Genomic DNA, 19,938 nt, shown 5'->3' on the forward strand with positions numbered 1-19,938 from the left:
TGAAATGACTAGTAACCGTTTCCAGTGTTTTTCCAGCGTTTCCTGGATATACACCGATCTTTTTTTGTATCTGTGATGTTTTTTCATTTAAAACCGAAAATCAGAAGCCCTATGTATAATCCCCAAAGGTACTGAGAATGTTGCTGCCGGGACTCCTCCAACAGTGAAAATGTCCTACCACCTGGTCACTGTGGTATGTTAGCCAAAGAGATGAATACCGACATGCTCCATAATAGCTCAGGAAGAAAAATGTAAATTAAAAAGGATTTGAGGTCTTATAACTAAAAATAAAGCACCACCTACAGTAAAGTCTGTTTGTTAACAAATTCAGCCTTTGAACTGCAACAGAAACTATAGTTTGATCAATAAAATCAGATACACACACTTCTTTGGTACCCAGTCACATGGTTATTATTTATACATACAAATATAAATCACCACAACAACTATTCACGTGTGTTTCTGAGTACATAAACAAAACATCCACAGTAATACACATGACATTTACCATTGTTTTTGTTTAGCGAGAAAAATGTTTCCCTTGCAAAATCCCAACCCCCATCCCCATACAGTACAACTAAGATGCCAACAAAGACTGACGCCATACCTGCCATCTGTCAGAAGTGTAACAGTTGTGAATTTAATGTAGTCTTCTTCTCATTTGTTATTTTATCAGCATGCATTCTTGCTGTAGCTGCTAAGATCATGTTGTTCCCTTCACATTACAAAGTTTACTGCAGTCAGAAGTATAATCTGCATAATCCTCCCCCGCACCTCACACGCATAGCAGCATGATTTTCTCAAGCAACTTTTCCTACCCCAGAGCTGTATTAGCCTTGCACATGTACAGTAAGCTTGTGTAGCTGGTCCCTAATGATATAGTTACTTCATTCTGCACTTCTGGACAATCAGGATTAAGAGGTCTTTGTTTTTGACAAAGTGTTTTGCTAGATGACCATTGAACAGACAACCAGGTTGTGTTGAAATAAGATTATATTTTTAGTGAACAATTTTTTTAATTCTCAAACCATATTGTACAAACATACGCATGAAAAACATGTATCGAAGTACATAGATGTTTCAGAAATAAACTCATATTAATCTTTTTTTGGGGGGGAATTTCTGCAATAACCTACATTTCAGGTTTGTAAAGCTGTATGGTCAGTGAGGTTTTGTTTTTCTGATATCACATGTGTATTCAGTCTACGTTTTTCCCACAAACAGCAACTGTGTAATCTGTTGTCTCAGCAGTGCGGGTCACAAACACATTTACTTAGAAACATTAACCAATCAATGCTTAAAACAACACAGTCACAACCAGGACCTAAACTGGCATCAGAATTTCAAATAAAGAAAGAACATGGGCTCTGCCTTTGCAGGATTTTACTATTTGTGTTGTTATTTTAGGAAACCGACATCACACACTCCTGGTCTGTCCATAGAGTAGGCAACCTAAAGGTTAACAGATGGTCATCTTGAAGTCTTCCACACATGTTTAAGCCTATTGTAAAACTGCCATTAATAAATAAATAAATAAATACATAAATAAATCAAACTTTTTTTTTTTCCCTTGGCTGATCTTCTGTGGGTTTCAGTGTAAAACACAACAACTGTCAAACCCTAACAGTCAAGACTGTTCTCAGGAGATACCCGGTACATTCCTTTCAACGTCTCCTTACCGGGAATGTTTTTATGGATCAAAAGAGTATAGCTCAAGGCACGTTAGTAAGTCAACTGAAGCCTTAACATTTACAGCCTACATCCACTGTAATCTAATACTGAAACTACCAACAACTAATCCAAACCCTACCCTGGGAACCAAAACACATCAACACTACTCCCCACTCACTCCATACCTGTCAGCATTTAACTTCAGCCGGTCAGTATTTTATTACACAGTTTACATAAATGTCACTTTTTTGTGAAGACGACGAAGCAGCAGCATACAAGTCAATTACAGTACAAACAAAATTGCAAGGTCATTTCGTCCCATTGGGAAACAAGTGTACAGCTATGGCCAAATATTTTGCATCACAGGGAACTTTACGATTGAGACAATTTAAACAAAACAAAAAACGATATATAATTATTTTATATATATATATATATATATATATATATATATATATATATAATTACACACTCATACATACATATATAATGTGAACATAATTGAGATCTTTTACTTGTCCTATAATTAGGGCTTCTGTTTTTCAGGTTTTATTAATTGTATTTTTCGGTGCTTATTTTTTAGCTATTTTTGAGTTAAGTAAATCGTTTTTTTTCCCCCCGGGGCTTTCATTTTTGATATACTGTATGAAATTAGTTTTATCGGTTACTTTCCAAAATGCTTGAGCGTTTTTTTTTTTTCTGTCAAAATATGTATAGTAGTAACTCGTCAGTACTTGCACACTTAAGTTGTACCTTCTTTCCACTGCTGTCTTCCACAATGAGATCGCTATGATCATGGGCACATTCTTCTGGGGTTTTTGTGGCATTATTGTACATTTTGCCATAATTCTGTTTTAAATCCTCCGTATATGTAATACAGCTTGAAACCCCGCTAACTAGCCTCCATCCTGATTGTAATCTCGTTTTAAATCTCGCAAGCAGAGTTGCCAATAGAAATGTAGGAATGTGCTGTCATTCAGTAGTTGGGGCGGGTTTAAAGTATTGAGAACGAATCAATGCTAGATGCAAGTCAGGAAGGCGGGACATTGCCCAGCAGCACTGGGAAATATATTTATTATTATTTTTGTAGTAGGTTTTATTTTTTAATGGGAAGAGGGTAAAGTCAACGTGAATTGATTAACCATGCCCACAGTTTTTCCAGTGTTTTCCAGTGTTTATTGGCTATCCACCGATTTCATTTTTTTTTTTTGTATCGGGGTGTTTTATCGGTTAAAACCAAAAATCAGAAGCCCTACATATAATCAAAGAAACTACAAAATGATATCGCAAAAGTCTACCAGAAGTCATACTAGTACAGTAGTCTCCGCATATAGGAACACCTCCCAAGACAACACTTCGGCTTAGAGAACAACCTTGTAGTGAAACAGCATTTTTCCCCATTGCAAATGCTCCGCCTAAAGGAACAGGAACTATGTACTTGTATTTATTGATTCATATTGTGATTGGCCTTGGCATATTGTGTCTGGTGGTCAACTCTGTCTTAGAGAACACTTCACTTGCTTCACTAGGGATATTCTCTTAGTCAGAGACCACTGCAGTACAGTATTTTACGTTAGATTTCAAAATGTCTCATTTTTAAATTTGTCAGTTTTACGTTAAATATGTGGAAAATTACAAAGCAGTAAGTAACTTAATATGTTAACATAACGTTATTCAGCAGGTTTCATTCGACTTCATGAAGCAAAATGTGTTAATTCTATAGGGTGATGCAAAGCTTTTGCCCATAGCTGTATTGATTCTTTGGGAAACAACAGCTATTCAAGTGATGCAGCTTTGTTATGTGTTGCTCTATACTACTTCTAGGCGATGGAGACAGGTGAAACTGGTGAAGTGCTATTAACATTAACCCATGGTGGCTGAAGTGTGTATATTTGGGCTCTGCAGTACTCATGGAATGTGTTACCTGAACTTCTTCTCCATGGGTGGACTCGTCACCTAGAAGTGGCTCAGCAGGTGGCGCATTGATGGTCACAGATTTCTCAGAGCGGCTGCCATCTTTACTGCGAGATTTGTGCCGGTCCCGACTCCTCTCACTGAAAAAACAAAACAGTAAGCAGTGTTAGCGAGTGCTCCGCTACCATGCGTAAATGTATACATGTGACTGTTTACAGTTACACACAAACGCAATTAGGCTGCCACCCCCACCCCAACGATAAGCTGAGTTCACTCTTGGATACCGCTGTATGACCAAAACATCGACACAAGCAATATTGATAAGCTGAGTTCACTCTTGGGTACCGCTGTATGATCAAAACCTCGACACAAGCAATATTGATAAGCTGAGTTCACTCTTGGGTACTGCTGTATGATCAGAACCTCGACACAAGCAATATTGAGCACAACTTGAATTATAAAAATAAATCACAGATAAATAACATCTCCAAAAACATTAGTAATAAAATATCTTGTATTCATGCCAATTCTTAAGGGAGTTACACAGTAACATGTCAAAAATGTTTATAGCACTGGAAAACACACAAAAAAAATGCCTCAAGCCTAAATTTGTACTGAACTGAATAAACAAACAGCACTACCTCAAGCAGGAGCTATTTATTAACTGGAAATCAAGAGAACACAAAAATACCAAACCCAACCTGCTATAGTACTGTACCTTTCCACTCTCAGTGGGCAGCCAACAGGTTTTCAGATAAGAAATTTGAATTTCATGAGATTATATATATATATATATATATATATATATATATATATATATATATATATATATATATATATATATATATATATATATATATATATATATATAAACTATTTAAAAGCAGTAACATTAAGTCCTGTTTGATTCTGAGCAACAGTGCATTAAAATTAAGTTGCGTTTAAAATAGGTCTGTGCCACACAGAAAAAGAGAAATCCTAATTAAAATAGAAGATGAAAATTAACCACATATTATACTGTGGCACATCAAACAGCCAAACAAATTAGGCAAATGAGCTTGTGGTAAAAATGTTGTGTATCTTTAATTGAAATCTTTTCCCTTGGTTTGAAAAATGTACCACCCAAACAACCCCATCCTCCCAATTTACATGTCCTTCCTCCCTCAAATACAAACTAACACAAATGGACCCCATTAGTTCTTCAAATTATTGGTTCATTTAAGTTTCCTATTAATACCATTCAGAGAAATATTAAGATACTGCTATGGCCATCACCTAAAATTTCAGTATTCATTCATTCATATATATATATAAAAAATTAAGTTTTTTTTATTCAACATCACGTAATCAAAGAAACTACTAAATGACAACACAAAAGTCTACCTGAAGCCATAACAGTAGTATAGTATTGCATGTTGAATTGGTCACACTTCAATGTTTTGTCAGTTTTTCATTAAGTATATGGAAAACTATAAAGCGGTATGTAATTCAATATGTTAACGTAACATTATTCAGCAGGTTTCAACCGACTTTATGAAGCAAAATGTGTTAATTGTATAGGATGATGCAAAACTATCGTCCATAGCTGTTGACAGGTTTGTTGACATAAGATCGTAGTGGTCGCCAATCACTTCCTACAATACATCACTATTCCAACAGATTTATAGTGGTATTTGGTCTGGAAGACCCTCAGAATGGCTCAGGATTAGATGGGTTTAGAGGAAGGACTCAATCCTACAGGGGTTATGTGGAGTCAGATTCAGCACTTTGGTTTCTATCCCAGGTGAGCACAAAATGAACCAAACCATTTGAAGGAACACTGTTTGCATCAGCAAGTTATTGCAGCAGCAGCAGCTTGACAGTGCAAACCATACAAACAGAAATGGGCTAATAAAAGATAACTGGGCCTAAATGAAATACGAAATATTAACAAGTAAAAGGAAGCCCCCAAAAATGCTTGGCAATGCCAATTTGAATTAGTTTATGTTTTTAATCTGATGCTTAGAAAGTAACACCACAATAAGATTACAGTATTACTTCAATTTGGCGCTGCAGCGTTTATTTTAAATTGATCAAAATGACTGCGGCCCTTAAACGAGGGCGGCCTTTATTAATAATACTATGCTTTACAAACGCTGCAATATTTTATTAAAGGCATTTTAGAAACGGCGCCATGAGAGGCTCGGATCTCCAGCACTATACTCTTGTGTGCTTTGGGGGCTTGAATACAGTACATTTACTGACAGTTAACAAGAGTCTATTAGGCGGGAGTTGGGAGGTCAGGGGAGTACTGTACCAGCAAATCAGGAGTGTGTATTGGTTGCTATGGGGCGGGACAAGAAGAGGAGAGAGAATGGTAGTTGAGTGGGATGCAGTTGTTTTTCTTAACGAAAAATATTACCTCTGAATATCTGTTTGATTTCTGTTCAAACTAAAATATATCCTACTCAGTTATTTATTTTATATGTAATTATATGTAATTTCTCTGTAAGAGAAACCGAAACTAAATCTTCTCATAAACAGTAAGCAAGTTATATATATTATATATATATATATATCACACATACACACAGTGCCTTGCAAAAGTATTCAGACCCCTGACCAATTCTCTCATATTACTGAATTACAAATGGTACATTGAAATTTCGTTCTGTTTGATATTTTATTTTAAAACACTGAAACTCCAAATCAATTATTGTAAGGTGATATTGGTTTTATGTTGGGAAAATATTTAAGAAAAATAAAAAACTGAAATATCTTGCTTGCATAAGTATTCAACCCCCACACATTAATATTTGGTAGAGCCACCTTTCGCTGCAATAACAGCTTTAAGTCTTTTGGGGTAAGTATGTACCAGCTTTGCACACAGTGTCGGAGTGATTTTGGCCCATTCTTCTTGGCAGATTTGCTCCAGGTTGTTCAGGTTGGTTGGACGACGCTTGTGGACCGCAATTTTCAAATAGTGCCACAGATTCTCAATGGGATTGAGATCAGGATTTTGACTGGGCCACTGTAGGACATTCACCTTTTTGTTCTTGAGCCACTCCAATGTTGCTTTGGCCTTGTGCTTTTTTATTTTTCTTATATATTTCCCAACATAAAACCAATATCACCTTACAATAATTGATTTGGAGTTTCAGGGTTTTAAAATAAAATATCAAACAGAACAAAATTTCAATGTACCATTTGTAATTCAGTAATATGAGAGAATTGGTCAGGGGTCTGAATACTTTTGCAAGGCACTGTAATATATATATATATATATATATATATAAAATAAAATTGTACAGGACCAATTGAATAAAAAACAAAACAATTAAATCCCCTAAAAGAACATATCTTCAGCCAGCTTTCGGCTAGCGCTTAGAGTGACCGGCAAAGCTCTAAGTTCCTCTGAGTTTAAGTTTTCACCATCCAAGCTGACAATGAGGTAAACAGACAGCCCTTGTTTTATCCCCTGCTGTGCTGTAAGTAGTTGATCTTGGGTTGTCTGTCGGACTGTACTATAAAATAACATATGCTTACTAAGGTGGGTGTACATTAGTTTGTATTACATGCTGGATTGAGGTTGCAGTCTCTTCGGGGGTGTCATGTACATAGGCAGAGTTGCGTGTTTCTTTCTTTATTTTTTGAGCAGGGGTAGAAAAAAAATACCTTTCCGTTTCTTTATTGAGAGCGGTGTTTATTCGAGGGCGGCGTCTATTAAAAAGCTGATATCTGAGTGAGGCGTTAATTCGAGGGCAGCGCTAATTCAAAGTAATACGGTATATTGTGAGAAAGGCAGTAGAATACAATCCCATCTTTCCACTTGGCTTATATAAAACAAGCTTTCTTCTAAAAAGGTGTGCCATTTGGAAAAGTCATGCTTATTGGAAAACGTAATCTTAATAACACTGATGCCAGAAACTGGAAGCCCAAAAAGATTTGTGTGGCTCTGTTCCTGAGCCTTTCACACCCAGTTATTTAATGTGTTTATCAGACTGTTCTACTTGTGGATATGTATGGTGCCACCTGAGAAATAATAGTCTGCAAATGAAGCAACCAATACTTACCAATGGTACAATCACAGGGAGCACAATTTCCCTTTACTGAACAAAAAACTTCTCTCCCCTTTAAACCATCAGCGTCGATAAACCAGTGTGCCAGTGTTACCACACAACAGCACAAATAGGTGCAGGCGTGGTTTTCTGTGAAAATGAAGTTACTACTTTAAGTTTCTACTAAAGTAGAGGTGTGTGGCTATACAGAATTTGTATAAACACACTTTTAGAGGTGTGGCCCATTAAACAAACTGTACAGCACTTGGAGCACAGCAGTGCAAATCCGTCAAAGAAGCTTATCCCCTTAGCATTCCAAGCATTGACTAATCACAACATTAAATGAGCGGCTGCCATATGGTCAGAGCTCATTTAAAGGGTTAAAGGGTTAAAAGTCCCTATCCATTGACGCTGGGGTGCCCTTGAAAAGCATCATGCACACTTCTAAAGGGCTTATCATGCACAGCAATCTTGGAATAATTAAGTTTCTCCGCCAGCCTCCCAATTTACTAACATTCCAATACAACAGAAATGGGTAAAGGCTTTTGGATTCATGCCAAGAACTGGTTAAACCCAGGGCATTCATATTCCTTTCTTCCTCCTCTACGGCTTGATATGCCAATTGGTCTTGCATGCCAACTTTAAAAGGCATATGTAATACTGGCAGGCAGCCGCCTGTATCTCAAAACACCCCCTTTTAAGTGGCATTCCTGGGCAGCGCACTGATTCCGCTGCAGGATTCGAGTTTACCAAAGCACATTCCTGCAACAGCAGCACAAGTGCTGATTAGAGAAGATCCCAAACCTGATACAGGCTCTCTTCAGACACTGCTGCTGCTGAAGAACCCCTGAACTGACCTGAAGAAAACATGTCAAAACACAGTCTGACAAAGGAGAATGGGTTGTAACAGATACACGAGCAACAACTGGTGCTCATAACAAGGGAGGCAGCAGAAATAATGAAAGCAAGTTCACAAGGAGTGGCCCAGGAATCTTGTCAGACCAGACCATAGGGTGAACTGGAGTGAGATTGTACAGCATGGTCAAAAAATGACACAGTATCCACATATCAAGTGATTAATTGGGCACCCAAGAATCAACATATGTAATACATACATGTTATCTATATGGGATATGTAAGGAAAGCGTTAAGTGCAATAAATGTGTCTGCTTTGAAGACCATTAATTATTTAGAGAACACTGCAAGGCCATACTGATGCTGCAGTGAAATAGGGTGATGGCCTTTCCAAAAGGAGGATACTTTGAAATTAAATATTTACTCCTGCTTTCAAATGATATTTTTTCTTTCTATGCTGTAAAATCTCAGCTAGATGTTCTGTAATTTGCACATTGAGACTACCAAGGGACAAGGAGCCCAAATGGATGCCAAAAGTTATTTTTATGTTCAAAATGCATTTATGCAAATTATATTTCAGAATTAAACATTTGCCAAACATTATTTTGTAATGCATCATTCTCATATTACAAACAATGACATCATTTTGGATTACTAAAATTATTCTTAAAAAAAAAACAAAAGATGATTGCAGAGAACACGAACAGCATTTCCTAGATTTGTGATGTCGTCGTCTAAAGTCAATGCATTTCATAACTTATACATGGCCACTTAAAATAGAACACCCAGACTGCTCCTTCACCACTTGTTTCTAGATGGACCGTTTTATTCTGGGTTAACGCACAGCAGACTGATAATGACAGACAAATTGCAAGCCCCATCACTCCTACAGCATATTGTATTACTCTAACAGCCCTGGAGATTGGGTGGAAGGCCCTTACCCATGCCGATGAGAGCCCCTGGAGCGGCTGGAGTAGTGGGAATATTCGGAGTAGGTGGATTCTGTATCCATGGCAACGGAATCCTGCCCCACTGAGTGATGGCGGGACCTCTGCAGGTTGCTGATTTTGGCACTGGGCAGGCACAGTGGGAGCTTGTGTCCAGTCTTGTCCAGACAGTGTGGCTCAGTCAGCAGGTTAGAGGCTGCATACTGTGAGGCATCTATTTTGAAGGCTACCTGAGGTATCCACCAAATGAAACATGAAGCTGTAGGGGAAAAAAAAAAAAAAAAAAAGGATAAAAAAGACAAAATTAAAGAACCTTATACTAGTCACTCGGCCTTTCCTCAGAGGATGGGGCTGGTACAACAAGGGACTTCGCTTAAAAGAACATCTTTTTGGCACTGCTAGTGATTAGTTCACAACTGATACACTACTGTTTTGTAACCTGATAACTCATCATCATCAAACTTAAATTCAAATGGTTTATTCAATCTTATCAAATGGGACTTGTCATCACGAGAGTGCCTTGAGGCACGCTGATTAGTTTATTCAAATCTTTCCGGAACTGCTGTCATATCATTGCCTCATTTTGTATTTGGATTTCCACGAGAGCACCTCATCGCTACAGAATGGCATGTAAACAAACGGTGAAACGTGCCGCTGTTTCTCTTGCTAAAAAAATTTGGAAATTGTTCAAGGTGTAATACTGTATTATCCCATTTTACTGCTAAGTGACAAGTGTGTAGTGAAACAAAGTTCTGTCACAAAACTCCCAATTTATTAATATACTAGTTTGCTTCTCGAACTATAACAGAGCTCAAATATGTCAATTTATGGTTGCAAGTAATAGCAGAAATATCGCTTACAGATCAACAAGTTGACAAATACCATTAAAACCAATGATGACGTAGATAATATTAGTCAAAACGCTTGTCCATTTGACTTATAGTTTCTTATAGTTGTAGAACAGTTGGGGACTAAACAAACAACTATGCTTTCTGATAATGTAAAGTGTGCAAGAGGCTAAACTGCGGAAGAAGGTATATCCAGGCTCCTACACAGAATGACAAGCAGGATCTACCTATAACTTGTGTGAACTGCCCCAACAGAAAGTGCTTAACCTAGAGAGCTGCAAACACTCTATATGTGTTCAAATCAACTGTACTACAGGACAAGCAGCAGTGCATGCTAGTCCCAGCTGTTCTGGGAATTACTCTCGTCATACCAAGCTCTGCATCTGCACAGAAACGTTGTCTACTTTGGAACAGCGCAATGTAACCTAATAGTGCTATTAGCGTTATCATGGTGTGCTGCAATAGTAGAAAGATAAGGTCATGTATTTTGCCTTGTTTAATTGGTGCAGTGTGCCAGCACATCTCAGACAAAAGCTGACTACACTTTAAAAAAAGGTACTTTTCGGGGTCCTCATTCAAAAAAAGGAGGCCCATATCTGTATGTCCATAAAGATTATTTTTTTTGTAACTTTTAGTGCTATGCCTATGACCCATACGGTTTGTTGTTTTGCTGTTGGTCTGCTTTTTTGCACTGGCAAATTCCTTTGTTTTAAAAGAGGAAACCAGGCAGGGAGGTCTAATAAAAGGGTCTCAAGTCTTTCTTTGAACTTCCCACTTAGAATGCACTGTATTTGTGGTGCTTGTTCTGTTAGCAAAGTCAAGCTAAAATAAAGAGAGAGAAATGGACCTCAAACTGTGACGATCTATATAACAATGGTATCACCTTTTATCAAACAATAGGCAGTGGAACCTGCTGAACCCTCACTTCTTTAAGGATTCATACCGACAAGTCAGGATCATAGGCAGGGACACTGCAAATCGCGGTGGAACAGGAAAGGAAGGAATGTGCTTTCAGAATCACAGCAGGACAAGCCAAGGCAAAGGAGGACAATTCTTGAACCTCTGAAGCATGATTATGCTGTTGCAATGCTACAAAGCAGTGTATACAATTTAGTGTGGGTTTTAGCAATGAATACAAGTTTTTTGTTTTTTTCATCTGCCAAGCTATAATCATGTGTCTTGTTTATTAACCTTATCAGATATCATTTCCTTTGAAAACAAATTTCAGATCAAAAGGTATACCTGTTCTCACGTCATAGAACTCGATGTAGTTGATATAATATTTGTTAGTGACCCTTCACAGGCACAAAAAAATCAGGTTGTGTCAGTGTTATGCAGTCCTATGCTCCAATTAATAAAACAGTAGTACAGAATCGTGGGCTGTCAGCATGGAATTGCAGACACAGTAACAGAAGTCAAACTGTTTTAGGGAGGCTCTTCAGAACAGTTATTACAGTAATAAACAGGGGTGGGCATCAATATCAATATTTTGATAAGATATCGACATTGTTCAATATCAATAATTTCCAGGGCAGCAAGTCATTCAAGAGCACTGGCTTTACAGTGCAAAACCTTTTTTTTTTTTTTTTTTTTTTTTTTAAATAACTGTGGGACCTGTCGGCAAGGCTGTTTTAGATAGACAAGGATTACATTTTGTAAAAAAAAAAAAAAAAAAAAAAAAATCCCCAGAACATGACCAAATGATGCACATACAAGAATATTTATATATTAAAAAAACAGGACCCCAATATGGGGTCACGGTTAAAAATGAAGGGGGCCAGCACATTTTCCCCCAGTGTCCACAGCACTGAAAATTTGATGTTGCTAGCTTAAAGGGTAATGCGAAATTAGCAGTAGTATTGTAGATACAGATGTTTAGGGGAAGCTTAGTAGCCAATACCTCAATTTGGCCTTCTGTTGAGCAAACTGCATCCATAATACAAACAAGAGGTGCTGTCAAACTGCACCTGGTTTACTGTATCTTAAAAGCAAGATACACACTGTCTGACCAAGAGATATGCATCCTCCAGAGAGCCACTTACTGCAGTGGTTTCTCATACCTGCATTAGAAAAATGCAACCAAGATCTGGCTGACCACTTTGTTTCAGCTGATGCTTCTCAAATGGCTTTTTCAGGAATTGGTTTCAAGACAGGTTTTTGTTTTTTAGATGTCATATACATAATGCATTTGGGCTTGTAGATTTCCAGATTCAATCAGTTTTAATTTAATATTCAATTCCAAAATCATTTAAATTCTAAATATTCTCGCAAAAACACATCCACTTATATGCCAGAAAATACTTGATATAGTATGGATGATGCGTCACTGTGACAGAGATCGAATGGCGCTTGGTGTTAGATCTCCATCCCGACCTGCGAGGGCACTAGGTAAAGGGAACAGAGTACCCTTGACTAAAAGGCATGACAATTTATTCCCATGGGTAGGTGGAAGTCGGCCGTCTAGAAAAGGGATGGAGTTACGGTACCCGAACTCAATGACCCGGACGGGAAACGGCGTGGCATCCGCGGATTGGAGAAGCGGATGCACTCGTTAACCAAGGGGTCATGAGGGAGGGTATAAAATAGGGGCGTAGCAAAGTAATCTGTTCCTTTGTAAATGGTTGGATTTGGCCTTGAAGGAATACCATGCTGTACTAAAAACCGTGAGTGTTTGTTTGGTGTTGTTAAGTGTCGGCTGTAACTGTTGTTTGTCTTTGTAGACTACCAGTAACACAATCCGGAGCTATAGCGCAAGCCAGCATTAACCCGGACATCACTTTTCACCCCTGAATTTCATGGAGTACTGTAAATCACATCACTAGCACCTACTTTCACTCACTGTCTTGTGTTTAGTGTTGGTGTATGTAAAACCTGGACTTTTTGGTTGCGGGTAAAACCCAGGGATTACAATTACGAGTGATACACGCCGCTGTATCACTGCAACATTTATTATTTACTGGTGTTTGCCTTTGGGCTCTGGACATTATCATTCATTAATTAAACACCCATCTCCTGAAAGCAATTGTCTGTGTGATTAATCCGCTTTGCACTGCACTCACCTGTATCCACTCACCACTTTGCCACAGTCATGTATTAATGATGCCCTCTAAATAATAAATACGTTTGTCTCAGACCAGGAATTTCCAACTAAAATGAAAGATGTAATCAAATCTACTAGTTCAGGAGGGAGTTCTGACCTTTACAGGGACTAACGGTGTATGTACCGTATTCTTCACATTTCCAAAAGAGCTGGGTGACTAATTTACGAGTGTGTTTGTCCCTGGCCAAGAGAACACAGGAGCCTGCTTTTCAAGTTCCCAGTAACTGAAGCAATGCAAGAACAATCGCAGTTATTTTCACTGTAAAGATATTTGTGTGTCTAATCCTTAAGTGTGTGATTTATAATACTGTTTATTGGTGTTGCGTCTGGGGAGGGGGACACACGGGTGCGTTAAGAGAAATTCAGTGGGACATTTATTATTTCAGGGGGCTACTGGCGCAATGGCGTGGCCTAGCGTGAACTCTGTGCAAGGGTTAACGTACTCCACACATTTTCTGACTGCTAAATTACGGCAGAGCATTTCATCTTAAAGAATATTTATGTGCATTGAGCATCACAATCAGGGTTGGAATCAATTCCTGTTTTTCAATTCCAATTCCTTTTTAATTCCCAATTCCAATTTTCAAAGGGATTGATATTTTAGAGACATAATTGTTGTGATTGCTCAACTGCTTTCATTTTAAGCTAATTTAAACTGACAATCAGTGACTTCAATTCAAGTAATTTGTTGCCACTATGAGAAGCTCATTTTAACAGAATACTTCTAATTGAAAGTGTTATCAAGGATGTGTCGAAATTGATTAAAAAGGGAATGGGAATTGTAATTGTGTATTGATTTAAAAAAAAAAAGGAATTGGAAATTAAATTAGAATTGTAAAACAGGAATTGACCCAACCCTGGTCACAGGTTGAGTGTTCTTACAGTATACAGGGCTGAACAGTGAAAGATACAGTATCTCTGAAAATCAAAGTATATTTTTTGTCCAGCTGCGAGGTATTGTGCATGTGACTTACAAAATGTCAAAAGGTCACACAATCATGATGAACAGGAGGATTATTAATGTTTTTATGGCACTGGCATGTTTTCACCAGATTCGATTTATTAAAGATGCAGAGGCTTTATCCTGGATAAAGTTTAGCAGTAATGGCATTGAAAATATAAATATGTGCAACATTATTCACTGTGTCTGTGATTTCAACAGCGAAGGCTGGCTGTTTGTTTTTGTGATGATTTCAGTGAAAAATCAAACTGAACAGACTATAGCTTTTCCCACGATGCCCTATCAACATGCCTCAAGCCTGCCCTTCAAGGACCACCCATCAAGAGATGAGAGTCTGGTAGTCTCCACTCATGATAAACCCTTGGCCTGTCAGATTGCCTGCAAGGGGAACAATTAGTGCTAATAGCAGTGGTGTTTTTTCTTTTCTAAGATGTTAGTCCTGTCAATTATGTACAGAGCTGAGATGACTACGGCTAATTTCACTAATGAGTAGACAACCAAAATCAGATTGAAATTACTTTCAACCACTCATGACGTCTGTGTTGAAACTGAGCAAAGGGCATATAGATAAAAGGTTTCCCATTGCCAAGCCACTAAGCTTTAGAGGAACACTGCAGCTTTATTATCAATTGCTATAATGGAAACATGCAGCACTACAGTCAATGGAAACTCAGCAAATAAATACTAAAGAGATGGAAATGGAAATACAGCGACGCCCATTACAGTACATAGCAGTTTGGACTATTCCAGGTTTTACTGCAGGCTTATCAACCACGTAACTGATCTAATCATGAAGAGGTTTTTTGAGGAGTAAGACGTGGGATAAAAAGGGAGAGAGAGTTTTAAAACATACAGTAGCAGGCATTATTGTTGTATTAAAGAGTGACAAATCAACAGACTTGTGGACACATGTGAAGACCATCAGATACTGGATTTTATGTCGTATTTTCTAGCAGTAGAACAAAAGTAAAATAAAAATAAAAAATGGTTTAGTTGCGAGCGTCCTCACTAAGCTTGCCTGCTCCACACAAACCCAGCATACGATACACGGTGGAACCTCTTCTAAACGAGAATCCTCGGAAATCCATCATGTGTAAATAAAAACACAGCAGATTAAAAACTGCATGGCTGGGTAGCATGGAGTCATGCTGGCATATCAGCAATGGCCAACAATGGGTGCCAATTAAGATCGACTAAGTGGCTACGGTTGCCAAGTGTCATTCCAGAACTTTAATCTTCAACCAATAATTATGTGCTGCAAGAAAGGCAGCGTGTTTACAAGATACAGCAAAACAGCAAAAGAAAGATGTGCTGCAATTAATGAACGTTTGGATCATCACTGGAATCAAAACAGCAGTTTGGATGGAGTCGTCTCTTGATAACTGATTGAAACGCAAGGCTTTGCATCTTTTACTTTGTACTCATTTGTGTTTCACGCTAGGCAATGAGCTGTCACTGGAATAAACTGTACAATAATCCTGTGCTGTACCCGTTTCCAACTGAAACAAAAACAGATAGTAACAGACACTGCAGCAACCTTACTCATGGCTACCATACTCAAATTCCTCTTAACTGTGTCAATAGCAACTAAGAAGTAAGACCCAATGTCACCTGATGACTAGCTATAGCAGACATAGAGGTTCCTTTAAGAAAAATTAAACTGTGCAAGACAAGCTTGTTATGCCTACTGTCTACCCCTTCCTTGATTTAATAATGTATGCATACAAATAAACCTAGCCTATGTTTTTTTTTGTGAAAACCACATACCACAATTCTTTTTTTCCCCTCAGTAAATAAAATAAATTAGTGCTGAAAGCAAGTAATTGGATTTTCAAATACGTGTTTGTGGAGCTTAGTTTGGAGGCAAACATAACCAGGATTGTGTTCATCAGAAGACATTTGTTATTGTTTATCAGAAAACACAATGCTTCTTCAAAATGTGTTAAACATATCTCTTCTTTATTTTAAGTTAATTCAGTCACCCTTTCAGTTTCAGATTGAATTATTAACAAGCATTTGAACACTACAAGTCTTTAAATCTCTAACAACTTAATCCAACACAGTATGTAATAGCATGGATGTGATATTAGTGTCACTTTATAATTATTATTCACAAAACACGCATACTAAAATTAATCTTAAGTATGCGGTAACATGAGAGGGGAGCAGAAAGAAGAAACAAATGCAAATGTATTAAAAAAATGCAATTAAAATAAAAAAAAATGAATTGCATATATGCATACTGTATAGTCATGTTATAAAAGGGTCAGGGAGTCCAGGACAAGCAAAAACTGAGTTGTTGCACTTTTTACACACTTTTATTCTGTAAATAACACAAAGAAAACATATTTTCCACATACAGTAGCAATCTGCCTTACAAACAGGCTTATATTAAACAAGAAAGCTCTTGGTTGTCAAGCCTGCTCTCTCTAAATACTGCATAGCTCACTTAAGAGCTCAGACAGATACTGGTTGCAGAATGCAGTCTGTTTTTGCAGACTTCCATGCACCTTATGTTGGTTCAATAGGCTTCCCTAGTTATCCAAACCAGTCTAGGCAGTCCATCCACTGCTGATTGGGCTTCAAAACATGAATTCTCACCCAACCAGAATATGTTTGTGTTTAACTCAGCATGTGCACATCTGAGCTGCCCCATCTTACAATGTCTTGTTTTACTTGATATGTTGGACTGCTTCAACAGGGAACAGATACTGTATATCACACTGTATTACACCCTTTCAAAATAATGATGTCAAAAAATTATACAGATGAAGAAGCGACAGTACTGCATTTTTTATTAGAACAAGACACCGCCAGTCAGATTCTACAAATAATCACATTCGGTGACAGGAGGTATAAGGCTGGGGCGATGCCTAATTTTTCACTATTGATATATAGTTCTCCAAAAAAGCGGATGCATCGATTCATCGACGTTATGAAAGGGCAAAATAAATCGTTTCATGTCCATTTCTACTACTGGTACCGTTATTTATACTGTGTACTGTTTTGCGTGTTAACTTCTGAAATAGTTGTGTAGCTATGTTGATGCAATATGTAAACACACATATGTTATGGTTGAAAATGCAGATTTTGAGATGGTATGCTTTTTTACAAATGCACATTTTTAAAGGCTAGCGCGACCTCTGCATCTCATTAAATGGTCACGCTAATTAGTTGTGTTACCGGAGTATCCCAAACATCACTTTCTTTCATTTATTTTTTGCCGTCTTACTTTAGAAAATAATTGTCAAACATCAAAAGGCATTGTAGCTCGGTCGACACAGTAGTTGTAATTCTAGCACAACGCTCTTAACTTGCTCTGTTACTTTGATGACTCCTGCACAGATCCAGTCCCATCAGTAAACATTCACAGGGGGCAGGGCAGGGCAGAGCAGGGGAGCGAAGGTAAGCTCAATCACATGCAGATTCAGAAAGTTAGATCTGAGGGGAGCACAGAAGCTCTGCGCTTAATGCAAAAAATAACTGCCGATTCCAAACTTAATAAAAAACTTTGTTAAAGTTTTCCTTTGTTAAAACCCTTTACACAAAAACGATGCACTGGCTTGACTATCGATAGTTGTCAAACGATACGATGCATGCATTTTTGTTAAGCCCAATGATCTGTATTTCTACATTTCATATTGTTCTAAGAAAAAAAAAACAAAAAAAAACAGCCCTGATTTATCAAGGTTTTCCCACCTTTTTTTTTTTTTGCGAGACAAAATCAAACTGTAGTTAGTAAATAAAGTTAGAAGGCCTACAAATAAAAGTACAAATACAGTACACAAAGTGTTTCATTTACTTTTTCTGTTGGCCTTGAAACCACGGCGCAGTAGCCACAGCATTGTTACTTTCTTAACGTCCTGTATACATTTCTGCGCTATGCCAATCATAAGCGTCTAACTTATTACCCTACACAAAGACATACAGTATTTCCTTCATGCTTCTTTAGGCATCTGTGGAAGTACAGTCAAGCCTCTGATTTTCTACAACTTTCGCGGATGAACAGTTAAATCCTTTGCACATACTGTAAAACAAACAAAAAAACTATATAATAAGTACTTTACTTTGATTTCGAGGCAACAACCGTTACATATTTAGCCACTTAATTTCAAACATGAGAAAGAAAACAAAATCAGCAGGGGTATTGCAGGAGCATAACAAGGTGTTGGCTTTTGAAGAAAAACTTTCATCCCATAAAGAAAAATATCGGACTGCTTTTATAACACTGTTTTAAGATAGCTACCATTGTTTTCTACAACATTTATTTTTAAATACACAGTCAAAAAATGAATGTTCATCAATTTCACCTCGCTGCCCAACGCTTTTTAAATTGCCTTCCTTCGTACCTGCAGTGAGCTCTGAGATGGACACGAGTAGGAAACTCCCCGGTTCTTTTTTTGGCCTAGCTATTTAAGAATCAATGTATCGTTACCGACATGGAGACAACCAAGAATTATATTTTAAAGAAATTTGATGTCACTTCAACCCCAGCATAGCAATAGCGATGAGACGAAGCTGAATACCAGAGAACGAAAGGGCCTTTTCTGACTTCATTTAAAGAAAAACACACGATGCAAAAAAAAATAAAAAATTATTTGCAGAAAATCGGTGAAAAAAAAATATATATACATATTTATGTCGATGGATTAAACGTAAAATCTAAGTTTAATGTAGGGCTACTGTATTGTGACTGAAGCTCACAAGCAGAAAAGGCCTTTTCCAATGTACACGGTGTTGCTGCAGTTACATTAAAATGTTAAGCAATCATTCTGCAATAACTCAAAACAATTGCACTACGCGGCACATATAAAAAAGCAACGATTCAAAACCAATAATTGCTATAAAGGATTTTAAATAGCTATACTATAATAGGGTAAAAAGCAGCCCAGCCCACACACCGCAGATCAAACAGGAATATGTAAGTTTAACCCTCAAGCATATGCAGCTACAGAAATAATAATTATAACAAAAAACAGTGTCTTGTGGAGCTGAAGATTACATTTAGCGCTAACACACGAAAACAGAAACTCACCTTTTTATGTAAACAACAAACACCAGTCCAGGGTTTTATCTCTGTAAAATACACATACATTAAACAGCTAGGGACACAGAAACTAACCCGGATAGAAACCGCAGGGATCGATTTTACATAGAAAATAGCAGGGGGCAGCACCAGTAACACAAAACGTGAGAAAAAGGTGTAGTGCTGTTATGGGACAGTAGGGGGAGGTATATCGAGGTATTTCATAGAATAGTTTCAATGTTACAAGAAAATACTATAGCTTTAAGAAAATTCCAAAATGCAACATGTAATATACAGTATAATAGTTTCTGGTCTCATCTAAAATAATTAATATTTTTGTAAAAAAAAATAAAACAGCTACCTTTTTAGAAAATTACAGTTAGAAAAAACGCAAATCTTACTAATAAAATATGATTGTTTCTCATTTAAGTTTTACATTTTCAATAAAATGTAGTATTTAATCTTTATGTAGGCTAAATTAAGGTAATTAGAAATTATTCAGAAGACCAGAAAAAAAAAAAACCAAACATATTATGCCGAGCCTGCAAAGGCATATAGACTTGTATTTGTCTTTACTAT

The 19,938-nt window shown here is 37.4% G+C and overlaps 1 protein-coding gene across 1 annotated transcript in view; it reads right to left on the minus strand.

The window, feature by feature from the left end:
* The window catches only part of LOC117406661 (vang-like protein 1), a 40,578-nt gene extending 21,067 nt beyond the window's left edge, over positions 1 to 19,511 (minus strand). Inside the window, exons 1-3 of the mRNA XM_034010867.3 lie at positions 19,369 to 19,511; positions 9,419 to 9,683; positions 3,596 to 3,725 (exon numbers count right to left, since the gene is read on the minus strand). Coding sequence (XP_033866758.1) covers positions 3,596 to 3,725; positions 9,419 to 9,489 — 201 coding nt within the window. The 5' untranslated portion in view covers positions 9,490 to 9,683; positions 19,369 to 19,511. The remainder of the gene's footprint in view (positions 1 to 3,595; positions 3,726 to 9,418; positions 9,684 to 19,368) is intronic.
* Between the last annotated feature and the right edge of the window lie 427 nt (positions 19,512 to 19,938).

The sequence above is a fragment of the Acipenser ruthenus genome, chromosome 8, assembly GCF_902713425.1.
Source record: "Acipenser ruthenus chromosome 8, fAciRut3.2 maternal haplotype, whole genome shotgun sequence".
Taxonomy (NCBI): Eukaryota; Metazoa; Chordata; class Actinopteri; order Acipenseriformes; family Acipenseridae; genus Acipenser; species Acipenser ruthenus.